At 41.8% G+C, this 13,651-nt stretch overlaps 1 protein-coding gene across 1 annotated transcript in view; it reads left to right on the plus strand.

Annotated features, from left to right (window-relative positions):
- LOC143769134 (vasoactive intestinal polypeptide receptor 1-like) overlaps positions 1–13,651 on the plus strand; it is a 259,746-nt gene that overhangs the window by 154,731 nt on the left and 91,364 nt on the right. The window contains exons 6-8 of the mRNA XM_077257715.1: positions 7,427–7,559; positions 11,977–12,130; positions 12,734–12,794. Coding sequence (XP_077113830.1) covers positions 7,427–7,559; positions 11,977–12,130; positions 12,734–12,794 — 348 coding nt within the window. The remainder of the gene's footprint in view (positions 1–7,426; positions 7,560–11,976; positions 12,131–12,733; positions 12,795–13,651) is intronic.

Raw genomic sequence — 13,651 nt, forward strand, 5'->3', positions numbered from 1 at the left:
CATTCTGTTTGATGGCCCGCAGTGCCTCCTGGAGATTAAGGGCATAGTCCCGTAAGCTATCCTGTGGCCTCTGCTTGCACCCATAGAACGTCAATTTAATTTCTGTAGCGGTGCGGGTGTCAAAGGTGGTTTTAAGCTTTGCAAAGATCTGCTGCGCAGTTTTCTTATCCGTGGCGGGCCAGGACTTCACTTCCCTCAGAGCAGAGCCGCTCCAAAGAGTTGGCCTGTTATCATATGAACTTTCTGAGGCTCTGTCAGGGGATAAAACTCAAGCAGGCTGCAGATCCCTTCTTTAAAGTCAGTTAATGTATGTGATTCTCCAGAGTATCGCGGTAGCCAGGCTGCTCCAGGTAGGTACGGCATGGAGAAGGGCATTATGGCTGCTGTAGCTGCGGCAGCATCCGGCTGGCTGATGGGGGCGGCAAGCTCCGCGGAACTCGGCGGTGGTACAAGGCCTGCGGCTGCGCCTACTGCGGGGCCCGGAGGTGCCCCCAAGTCTGCAGCTGCGACCGCTGCCTCCGCTTCTCCTGGATCAGACATGGCCGCCCCTCCCCTCTGCTAACCTAGTGGAAATCGGGGTTCCTCTTCTGGAATCGGCACCTCACCGCGTCTTCTTGTTCCGCTCTCTTTTTGGCCGGCTCCGCCCACGAAGCTATGGCTCCTCCCCTCGTGCCCCACACGGCGCGGCAATGGCGGATTTTGGCGGCAAATAGCAATACACAGTCTTTGCAATAAATCACGATTCAGCACAATTCAGTCACAGTTCTAAGGCACACATGACCTGATTCTTCAGGCTTAAGTAGATCCTGTTCGTGACGCCAAATTTGGAGTGCCCCCAGACACAGGGCAGCGGGGTACTCGGTACCGGGTCTCTCTCGGTTCTGGGGATGTCACGGTGGCCTGACCCAGTCCATGGCCCTGCTAAGGGGCGTCCAATTAAAGGTGTAGGTGGTGGTGTAGGTCGCAGTAAATAACGAGGACACAGGGTTGCAGTCTCTTTACCTCTTTACTGAAGGCTTCGGCATCCACAATCCAGAGCACTGCGAACAGGGCTGGCTGAGACCGGCCGGTCCAAAGGCACATCCAGAGTTCCCTTTTCAGGTGGAAATCAGTGGCCTTCCTACCAGCGCCTGTGTGTTGTAGTACCTCCCTGCTGAGCACCGCGGGAAAGTCCTCACAACTGTCATGTATGTTTCTGTTCTTTCTCTCTCCGTCCCCCCAGATGATATGGATAGGACGCACCCATATGACGGGGTAGGCCTGGAGTTATTTTATAGGGAGCCTAGAGACGCCCCTCTCCCACAATTGCCTCCGTTGTCTTCATTAGGTGTAAAGGTGAGACAGCCAACCTAAAGTTAACTGCCCTGCCGTTGGTTCAAAGTAATGCGTAGAGTCTATTACTTCCTCGGCGTTCCGGCCTCCGGCTACGTGCCTCAGAAGGATGTTGCTGATCTTGAGGCACGACTCCTTCTGGTTCTATCTCCTTTGTGCTGTGATCCCGTCTCTCACTTCTCCACAATATACTTCGCTTCGTGTCCTTTCTTAGGAGTCTGCCGCTATAAGGCACAGGCACAGCTCCATAACGATCTGTCTGTGCTAGGCCGCTGTCAGGATCCCACCCCTGACAGGTCCTCTCTCGAACTCTCTCCAGCTACTTTCTCCCTAACTTCCTATCCAACCCCCAGTTTTACCCATGTGTGAGGAGTGGCTAGTAGATAGGACCTTTTGCTCCCCCTGGCGGCCGGAAGGTGAAGTGTAATGTGTGTCTGTGATACCTGCAAGGTGAACTCTTTTAGTGCAATCAGACGTACCATCACTCCCCCTGGTGGAAGAGCGACGTTACTGCAACGACCAGACTCTTGGGCGTAGCACATGATTAGTCTGATTGGCTGCATTGGTGTCATTCCCTGCTTCCTCCTTCATGTACTTAATGGGGATAGGAAGAAGCAGAGGTCAGGTCGTACTGGAATTTATCTCTGAGCAGTGCAGTAATCTAAATAGAACAAATAGGGTGCCAGGGGGAACGTTTGCATGTGTGTCCCTAGAGCAAAGGCGTGACACACAGCTGGCATCGGCCCATCTGGAATTTGCCAGAATTGCCAGATGGCCAGTCCAGCCCTGCCAGTAGATAAGAATAGTAGAATGCAATGCAATCAGTAAATGGATGGAAATTACCTGCTAGGAGCAGAGTGGTGGATTGCTCCATGTAGAGGCTGACAGCACAGCGTTGTAGCTTCTCCCAGCCTCCTAATATACAGCATGCCTATCACTGGAAAATAATACAATTTGTTCACCATGAAATAAGACCTCATACAGCTGAGTCAGTGAAAAAAGAAAAAATAAGAAATCATTAAGGGTTTGGATCTTTCCCTTATCATTTCTGTCCCAAACAATAACCCTCATCCATGATTATTAGTAGCTGAGCAATATTTTCTCTTTATACTAGACTGATGTCTCTGGATGGTTTCTTCTTATTAGATTTTTACTGACAATGCTTTCCATATTTTTATGCTGTATCGTTGTATCGTTTTTTAATTGAAAGCCTTTTTCCCATGTAATTTCGTTAAGTCTATTTTCTCTGAAATGTAAAACTTTAGACAGTGATAAATGAGCACAACAAGAGGCCGCAGCATGATGTTTATCTAGAATGTGAGGCAGAACTGGTAATGAGCTGAATGTTTGATAACCAGAGGGAATCGGTAGAAAGTTACAAAAGCCAAAGAACATTAAAAGTTATTAATCGTTCAGTGAGTCCAACAAAATAAAGGAAAGAACACAATTTAGTATGTATAGAAGGTAGCATAGGTATGCAGGAAGAAAATGACAAAAATACCCAATAAATAACACAACAGCACCAACATCTCAGGACAATAATATGTCTGGATGCACAAGTCCTACACCCAAAGACAAGATATGAAAAAGAGAAAAAGGAAGAAGTTTGCCAGCATCCATACAGAAACGGGAGGGCCCATGACAGAAAATACACCGCGTATGTATCAGCCTGGCATGGGTATTGGCGGGCTTCATCCTTTTTTTCTGTTTTACAACCAAATAGATAGAAATGATATAAAAAGTAAGTAAGAAACGTAAGTATATGAACAGATCGATGGGTGGACAGACAAGCAGACATAGATAAGTAGGTAAATAGATACAAACTAAATCATACAGCAACCTTCTGTAAGAGCTAAGATGTATACAAACATTGAATATTAATTTTAACTGGTAAATAGAATATGCAAATGAACTGAAAGTACTTAGCTTATAGATTGGCCAATTCATTAGAGCCCACCAGCCATAACAAGTTGACCTTTGTTTGATAGGACCGTAAACCTAATATTTATCAAACATGCCTCTGTCAGGCTGATAGCCTAGAAATTTAAAAAGCAAGAAGATTCCAGCACTGATTAAAAACAGCATACTGTAAAGCTGATGGGAAGAGGCATGCTCAGCCAATTATGGAGTCAGCCACCACCTCATACTAGAAAAAACTGACCAGTACCTCTGAGCACCATAAAGCAACTATGAACAGGTGGAAGCTGTTATGACTGCATGATATATAAAGTACAGGATCTTATGTGCCTTTTGGCCCAGGAGATTCATGCTTAATAAATGTTAAGTATAGCTTTCTATCAAAGAAAGGTCGCCTTGTCGCAGCTGGTGTGCTTTCATGAATTCGCCAATTTGTGTGCTAAGTACCTTCATTATGTAAGTATATTTTAGCTAGCAGTAAAGCAATCTACATATCATGTATTCAGTGTTTGCTGGTATCTTAGCACTTATATTTAGCACTTCGTATATTATGCAGTCATAGCAGCTTGCACCTCTTGACACCTGCTTTATTTTGTTTGAAGTTGCTGTTTTTTGTTTTTGTTTTGAATAACTGTTTGGGGTTGTAGGATAGGCAAGATACGAGGGTTGTGAAGTAGGCCTGTTTAGCAGAGGTGAGAGCAGATTTAAAAGCGAGTGTTGCCTGTTTGAATGCAGTGAAGTCGTCTTGCAAATGTGTTTTCTTCCAATGCCGCTCAGCAACCCTGGACACTTGCCGGAGCTTTTTAGTGGTGTTATTGTGCCAGGGTTGTCTATTGATACGTCGCACTCTGCCATGAACAAGAGGAGCAACCGTGTCAATAGCTGATGCGATAGTGGCATTGTAGAAAGCAGTGGCACTGTCTGTGTCGTGGAGTGAGGATATGGAAGCCAGTGGTAGGATAGAGTCAGAGAGTGTGTGAGTGTCTAGATGTGCAAGGTTTCTGCAGGGGTGCGCATGTTGCTGGACATGGGTGATCAGTGAGGAGGACAGAGATGAGAAAGTGAGCAGATGGTGGTCGGATAGAGGGAGAGGGGAGGTGATGAAGTTAGATTGAGAGCAGAGATGGGTAAAGACCAGGTCTAGCGTATTTCCATCTGTGTGGGTGGCTGCAGAGGACCACTGAGTAAATCCAAAAGATGAAATAAGGGACAAAAGTTTGGAGGCTGTTGACTAAAGGGTATCAGTGGGGATATTACTGAGATCTGACATATTTCCATCACGGAGGTTCCTGGTCCAACTTGCTCTGTATGGAAGGGATTAAGGCATACTCCTCAGGGCCTTGTTTGGGCACAGGAGATTTTGTATGACTTCATGCTGCCAGAACATTATGTACTCCACATGCCTCCCGTCCACTGCATCTTGAATTTGATCTTCACACAAACTTCTCACTTACTCTAACTCTTACTAACCCACTAAACCAGGAAGTGGTTCCCTTTTCAACTTGTCCAAGTCCCCTCTCAATCTGGGCTATTCCCAAAATATTAACTGTACCTACAGTAACTGTCTATCTCTACCTTAGGCACTAAAATATAACCTATACTTTTCTCTATATCAGTTGAGTGACCAGAATTACCTTAGGCGTTACCTTTGCAGTACCTACACAGCAACATCAGTACTTATCACACTGTACATTAGTTACATAACACTCTATACATTTTACATGACACCATGAAACGCACTTAAAATGCATGACAGTATTCGCAATTGTTGTCTTCATGGTCAGGAACATGACAGTCTCTGTCACACCCTTACAATATTGGGCTAATTATTTCTACAGGGTGCCCCTAAAGTTTGGACACTTAGGATTTCTCATTATATAATAATTGCAAACTTAACTCTTATCCTTACCCCACAGATCCAAATTGATGTGCTTAACCCTTATAAGGAAAATGTCAGAGTGTTAACTTTTCTCCATTGTGCAGATCTGTGTAACTATGGACTGGAGTCGCCCATACACATTAGACAAACGATATAAGCATATAAAACATCGAGCACCATATTAATAAGAATAATCTTTATTTATATAGCACCAACGTATTCCACAGCACTTTACAATTCAACCATATTTAACCTCTTCACGACCTTGGACTGGGTGTGTCATGGAGATTTTGTGCTCACAGGAGTTGTGTGCGCATTATCGCCGCCTAGTGTTCAGCTAACATCATAGCTGACACCAGGCTCTTAATTCCAGGAGCGGTGCCTGCACGGCTTCCAGTGGTTTGACCCCCTACATTCATGGTGCATTGCAATGCTTTATAACAGTGATCAGACTGCTAAAATTGAAAGTCCCATAAAGGGACTAAGTAATAAAGTAAACTAAAGTAAAAATAAATGGTAAAAACATTTTTTATAAAAAAAAAATCACGAAACATTAAAAAAGTAAAAATATTATATCCATAAATTAGTATTTTTATGTAAAAGCAAAAAATAAACAACAAATTGGTACTGACATGACTGGAATGACCCCACCTATAAAACTGTAACACTAGTTAACCCCTTTAGTGAAGATCATAAAAACTATGTATATAAAAAAGTGGCACATTTCACCGTACCGCTAATGAAAAAGTGGAATAAAACATTAGAGAACAAAAAAAAAATGTAAATAAAAATGGTATAGCTGAAAATATAATCTTGTCCCGCAAAAAACAAGCTGCCCCACAGCTCCATCTGTTGAAAAATTAAAAAGTTATAACTCTCAGAATAAAGCAATGCAAAAATAATTATTTTTTAATAAAATAGTTTTATTACGTAAAAGCGCCAAAACATAAAAAATGTATATAATTGTGGTATCGCTGTATTTGTACTGACCCAAAGAATGACGCTGCCTTATCAATTTTACCACACACAGAACGACATGAAAAAAACCCAAAACAATCCCTGAATTTCAGGTTTTTGTTCATTCTGCCTCCCAAAAATTGGAAGAGAAAGCAATAATAAAACTTTACGTGCCCGAAAATGGTACCAATGAAAATGTCAACTTGTCCAGCATAAAACATGCCCTCATATGACTCATATGTTGGCCTATGATCTGACAGTGCCCATCTTTTTAGGTGTCCATAAAAGCGCGGTCCGCCACAGTTTTGTGCACTTTTGAAAAGCAGGACAATGCTGAGCAGAGGCCAGATGGCGTCCAGAGTAACTCTGCTGCCTCATTGTAGTGAATGGATCTCTCAGGGGTTTCATCTGAATCATATCATTCAGAGATTTAGATGGACACCCCAAAGTAAGTGCTCAGCGTAGATCTCAAGATAAATGTGATCCTAAATGTTATGTAAAATGTTCCCAACAAAAGCTTAAAATCAATTGCTGATCAAATTTTAACCCTTCTATCTTCCTAACAAAAAAAAATTATGTTTAAAAAATGATGCAGATATAAAGTAGACATGTGGTAAATCTTATTTATTAACAATTTTGTGTGACATGACTCTCTGATTTAAAAGCATAAAAATGAAAGTTTGAAAATTGCTAAATTATCCAAATTTTAGCCAAATTTCCTATATATTCACAAATAAATGCAAGCCATTGCGAATAAATTTTACCACTAGCATGAAGTACAGTATGTCAGTCGAAAACCTTCTCAGAATCAGTGGGATCCATTGTGTTCCAGAGTTATTACCATATAAAGTGACATTGGTTAGTGTTGTAAAATTTGGCCTGGTCATGAAGGTGAAAAACAGGCTTGGTATATCAAGGGGTTAAAGAAGTGCAACAAGCTCAAACTTCTATGTTACTATGCGCTTGCAAACTGAGTCATATTACTAGATATCTATTAATATGAATCAGTTCGCAAGCGCATAGTCACAATTCAAACATTGAATACATGATATGTAGGCTGCTTTACTGCTATTTAAATATACTTATAAAATGAAGATACTTAGCACATAGATAGATAGATAGATAGATAGATAGATAGATAGATAGATAGATAGATAGATAGATAGATAGATATTCCATCTCCAGAATTTTAAGAAAATCATCTGTGCCCTTAGAATAAACAATAGCCATCAAAAGATCATTGGAAATATCTTTGCACTATCCCCTCATTGTTGTAAGCCTTCATTTTTCCAAACTGAATAACCCCAACTTTGATACCATGTCTTGGTGTTTTCTCCACAGGAAACTTCATTGCCCCAGAAATTACATCCACATGAACCTTTTTGTATCTTTCATCATACGTGGAGCTGCTGTATTTATTAAAGATGCCATTCTATTTGCAGATGAGGATATTGATCATTGTACCATGTCTACGGTAAACATATGTTTGAGTGACGGCTAAAGCTTAGTATACTGATCTATGGCATAATTGTTGTTACTTCACCATATTAATGAAATGTTTTACTATGCATATTTCCCAATCCATTACAATCCATTTTAGGGTGAATATTGGTTTGTTTTTGGTCTAATAAAACATTAATACATCAATCAAGTATCTAAGCCAGGATCATCATATATTAGCCAAAGCAGGGGTGTAAAGGGAGTGGTGGAATCACTGTGCCGTGGTCCGAGGAGAACCTGGAGGGGCGTGACTAGGTGAGCACCTGACTCTTCATTAGAGCCCCTGATGGTGGGGTTAGGCTTGGCTCCCAATGGACACCAAGTGCTATACTAGGACAGAACTCGGACACATGGCAGCTGACCTCCAAGGCACAGGTATCTGGAACGGAGCGAGTACAGCTAATACAGGCAGGAACACAGGAAACACAGATGCTGGAAGGGATGGCTGGTATCGTTAGTATATGGATAGGCACTGGTAGGTGTGGGCTCGTCTGTCTGGTATACAGATATGCACTGGCAGGTGTGGGCTGGTTTGTTTGATATGCAGATAAGCACTGGCAGGTGCAGGCTGGTTCGGCTGGTATACCGATAAGCACTGGCAGGTGCGGGCTGGTCCGGCTGGTATACAGATAAGCACTGGCAGGTGCGTGCTGGTTTGGCTAAAATACAGATAAGCACTATCAGGTGTGAGCTGGCTCGGCTGGTATACGGATAAGCACTGGCAGGTACAGGCTGGTTTGGCTGGTATACAGATAAGAACTAGCAGTTGTGGACTGGTCTGGCTGGTATTCAGATAAGCACTGGCAGGTGCGTGCTAGTCCGGCCGGAATACAGATAAGCACTGGCAGGTGCTGGCCATTTCTACTGGTATACTGATAAGCACTGGCAGGTGCAGATTCATATGGCTGAAATACAGGGAAACAAGGCAAGTATGGGCAGACAGGTACTGGACAGGTAGACAGACTGGAAGGTACTGGGAACCTGACAACAAGCAAGCGTGCCAGTGACTAACTTTACACATTTTGCAGGCACATTCATTCAGTTGGAGGTACCTTAACCCCTTTCTACCATCAGACATACTATCCCGTCCATGTGACCTGGAACTTAATTCCCATGGATGGGATAGTACATCATACGCAATCACGAGGTGAGCGCGGCCGATCGCGGCTGGGTGTCAGCTGATTATCACAGCTGACACCTGGGACTAAGTGCCAGGAGCGGTCATGGACCACTCTCTGCACTTTAACCCCCGGAACGCTGCGATCTTGTTCCGGTGGCATAGAGAAGCATCATGCAGGGAGGGCGCTCCCTGCATGCTTCCCTGAGACCCTCAGAACAACGCAATGTGATCTTGTTGTTCTGAGGTTCTCCCTGCCTGCAGACCCCCGGATCCAAGATGGCTGTGGGGTCCTTCCGGGTCCTGCAAGGAGGTGGCTTGTCAGTGTCTGCTGAGAGCAGGACCTGACAAGCCTCCTTCACTGCCTGTCAGATCGCTGATGTGACACAGTGCTGTGCAAAGTGTCAGATCAGTGATCTGACTTTATACAGTGATGTCCCACCCTGGGACAATGTAAAAAAGTAAAAAAAAAAATATTATACTGTTTAAAAAGATATATTTTTAAATTCCTAAATAAAGAAAAAAATAAATACTGTAAATATTGTTCCAATAAATAAATGTGTTTATGTAAAAAAAAAACATAAAAGTACACATATTTAGTAGTGCCAAGTCCATAATGACCTGACCTATAAAACTGTCCCACTAGTTAACCCCTTCAGTGAACACCGTAAAAAATAAATAAAAAACAAGGCAAAAAACAATGCTTTTTTATCATCATACCTCTGAGCAAAAAGTGGAATAACACATGATCAAAAAGACGGATATAAATAAACATGGTACCACTGAAAACATTATCTTGCAGAGATGCAAAAATAATTATATTTATATAAAATAGTTTTTATTGTATAAAAGTGGCAAACATAAAAAATGATATAAATGAGGTATCACTGTAATTGTACTAATCCAAAGGATAAAACTGCTTTATCAATTTTACCACACGCCGAATGGTATAATGCCCCACCCAAAAGAAATTCATGAATGGCTGTTTTTTGTTCATTCTGCCTCCCAAAAATTGTAATAACAAGCGATCAAAAAATGTTATGTGCACAAAAATGGTACCAATAAAAAGATCAACTCGTCCCACAAAAAAACAAGACCTCACATGAATCTGTGGGCCAAAATATGGACAAATTATAGCTCTCAAAATGTGGTGATGCAAAAACTATTTTTTGCAATAAAAAGCGTGTTTTAGTGTGTGACAGCTGCCACACATAAAAATCCACTATAAAACCCCGCTATAAATAGTCAATTAAACTCCCCTTTATCACCCCCTTAGATAGGGAAAAATAATAAAATAAAACAAATGTATTTATTTTCATTTTCCCATTAGGGTTAGGGCTAAAGTTAGGGTTAGGGTTGGGGCTAAAGTTAGGGATAGGGTTGGGGCTAAAGTTAGGGTTAGGATTGGGGCTAAAGTTAGGCTTAAGGTTGGGGCTAAAGTTGGGGTTAGGGTTGGGGCTAGAGTTGGGGTTAGGGTTTGGAGTACATTTACGGTTGGGGTTAGGGTTGAGATTAGGGTTAGGGGTGTGTCAGAGTTAGGGGTGTGGTTAGGGTTATGGTTAAGGTTGGGATTAGGGTTAGGGGTGTGTTCGGGTAAGGGTTGAAGTTAGAATTGAGGGTTTCCACTGCTTAGGCAAATCAGGGGCTCTCCAAACGCGACATCACGTCCGATCTCAATTCCAGCCAATTCTGCATCGAAAAAGTAAAATGGTGCTCCTTCCCTTCGAGCTCTGCACCAAAACAGTGGTTTACCCCTACTTACCAGGTATCAGCGTACTCAGGACAAATTGGACAACAACTTTTGGGCTCCAATTTCTCTTGTTACCCTTGAGAAAATAAAAATTGGGGCGAAAAGGTCATTTTTGTGAAAAAAATATGATTTTTTATTTTTACGGCCCTACATTATAAACTTCTGTGAAGCACTTGGGTGTTCAAACTGTTCACCATACATCTAGATAAGTTCCTTAAGGGGTCTATTTTCCAAAATGGTGTCACTTGTTGGGGTTTCCACTGTTTAGGCACATCAGGGACTCTCCAAACGCGACATGGCGTGCGATCTCAATTCCAGCCAATATTGCATTGAAAAGTCAAACAGCGCTTCTTCCCTTCTGAGCTCTGCCATGAGCCCAAAGAGTGGTTTACCCCCACATATGGGGTATTGGCGTACTCAGGACAAATTGTACAACAACTTTTGGGGTCCAATTTCTCCTGTTACCCTTGGTAAAATAAAACAAATTGGATCTGAAATAAATTTTTGGTGAAAAAAGTTAAATGTTCATTTTTTTTAAACATTCCAAAAATTCCTGTGAAGCACCTGAAGGGTTAATAAACTTCTTGAATGAGCACCTTGAGGGTTCAGTTTTAGAATAATGTCACATTTGGGAATTTTCTATCATATATACCCCTCAAAGTGACTTCAAATGTGATGTGGTTCCTAAAAAAATGGTGTTGTAAAAATGAGAAATCGCTGGTCAACTTTTAACCCTTATAACTTCCTAACAAAAAAAAAAAATTGGTTACAAAATTGTGCTGATGTAAAGTAGATATATGGGAAATGTTACTTAATATGTATTTTGTGTGACATATCTCTGTGATTTAAGGGCATGAAAATTCAAAGTTGGAAAATTGCGAAATTTTCAAACTGTTTGCCAAAATTCCATTTTTTTCACAAATAAACGCAAGCCATATTAAAGAAATTTTACCACTATCGTGAAGTAAAATATGTCATGAGAAAACAATGTTAGAATCACCGGAATCCATGGAAGTGTTCCAGAGTTATTGCCTCATAAAGGGACAGTGGTCAGAATTGTAAAAATTGGCCCGGTTATTAAAATGCAAACCACCCTTGAGGGTTAAGTGGTTAAATAATAAGTGTATCCTAGCCATTGGCTGGGAACACTTTAGGATGGCTTGTGCTGCCCCATTAAGAAGGAATCCACACACGCTTGCGCCCTATGGAAGGAGCCCGATGATCTGCTTGTCATGCGGAAATAAAGGCAGAATTGCAGGGTGGCCGAGGCGGTGAGTGAGCCAGTGTCCCTGCCAGATGGAGGAGAGAAGCATGCAGGGACACCGGCGCTGCACGGGGTCTGGTTGAAAGAACGTGTCACACCCTGGAGGACTCAACATTACATAGAAAACCCAAGGAATGGAGATGAGCTGCAAATCCACATAGAGCCTGTGGACAGTTGTGGTGCTATTTTTGCAAAAAAAGCAGACAAGTTATTCTTGGAATGGAAAACTCCTTAAACTCTTGAACTTCCTCTAATTTCAGGTAAACTGTAAGGCGGCTGTGGTGTTCTTCCAGTACTCCATCCTTGCCAATTTCTCTTGGCTTCTGGTGGAGGGAATGTATCTGCACACTCTTCTCACTCTCACATTTACCTCACAGAAGAGGTATTTTTGGTGGTACATCATTATTGGCTGGGGTGAGTCCCTTCTCATACTTGGAATTAGATTCTAGGAAATACAATAGGGACAACTGAGTATGGGCCTTCATCTCCGAAGTCCTTAAAAAGTCACTGAGAAATTCATAGAAAGAAAACTTAGAGGTTGGAAAAATGTACACTTCCAACTATAACATTATTTATTTTTTGTAAAGTAGGTGATAATAGCAAAAGTATATCATATACTGTAGGGCAGTGTTTCTCAATCCAGTCCTCAAGACCCCAAAACAGGTCATGTTTTCAGGATTTCCTTAGTATTGCATAGGCGATGGAATTAATGCTTGAGCAGGTGATGAAATTATCACCTGTGCAATACTAAGGAAATCCTGAAAACATGACCTGTTGTGGGGTCTTGAGGACTGGAGTTGAGAAACACTGCTGTAGGGGAAGGATCAGCCACTTATGATCCAATTGTATTAGCATTTCACAATATGTAAATTGGGTTTTAATGATCTTACCCCAGTTCCTGCACATATTTTCATAGTTAGATTTTACTACATATACAGTTATCGTGAGGTGTTATCCATTTTTAAGGGGTCTGCTCTTTATTATTAGGAGCTCTTTACCAATTGCTTAATTTTGCAGGTCTCCCGGCACTTACTATTGCAGTGTGGATAAAGACTCGGATCAGCTTTGATAACACTGGGTGAGAATTTGGCTTTTTTCACCATAGTTCCATTAAGTCACAAAACAGACCTCCGTTACCAAAAACAAAATGGCCACTTAAAAATTGTCTTTGTTGTATACTTTAGTCTCTTAGAATTACTTTCATGTCTGCCTTTTAAAGTAAAAACTTGCTCAGAATATTCAGTTAAATAACTTATAAAATCCATGAGCTCTCCTGATTTTGCAGTGCTTTTCTGTTTTGTGCTGTGTTGCTTCATTGTAGATATATTTACATTTGTTTCTTCTTGAGTGCACTATGTGAAATCTCTGCTTGTTGCTTTTGAAGACACAGCATTGTATCTTAATTAACCAGACAACTAGCTGAGCTACAGTTCATGTGAGAATGACTGTTGACCCTTATTGTCATTGATTTAATGTTAAATGGCTGCCATTTGTTCACTGGCTGATGGTTAGCTATTGTATCTGTCCTTGCATTGCAGTCCTAGTATTGTTCTACTATCATTGGGAAACAAAGGCACAATGTTTGAATGTTTGTTAATATGTTGATGAGACATTCGTGCTCTGCAATATGAAGGACAATCTATGCATGTTGTTTGAACACTTCAGCAGTGAGGGATGGCCCCCTACCATCTTCCCCCAAGCTTGTGGTGGAATTCCTTAATGAAAAGTTGTTACCTATAAAAAGGAGATCGGCCTGTGTTCAGAGATACAGAGAGAGACAGAGATTCAGCCAAGACATTCACCTATCTAGGGGACTCTACAGGACTACCGCCCATACATCATGGCTCCATCACGAGTGACACGGATCTATCATTCTACAGGAAACAAACTAGGTGACCTCAGCCCTGGATCGAAGAATACAGATCTGCTTCATTG

This window comes from Ranitomeya variabilis, chromosome 4, assembly GCF_051348905.1.
Source record: "Ranitomeya variabilis isolate aRanVar5 chromosome 4, aRanVar5.hap1, whole genome shotgun sequence".
Taxonomy (NCBI): Eukaryota; Metazoa; Chordata; class Amphibia; order Anura; family Dendrobatidae; genus Ranitomeya; species Ranitomeya variabilis.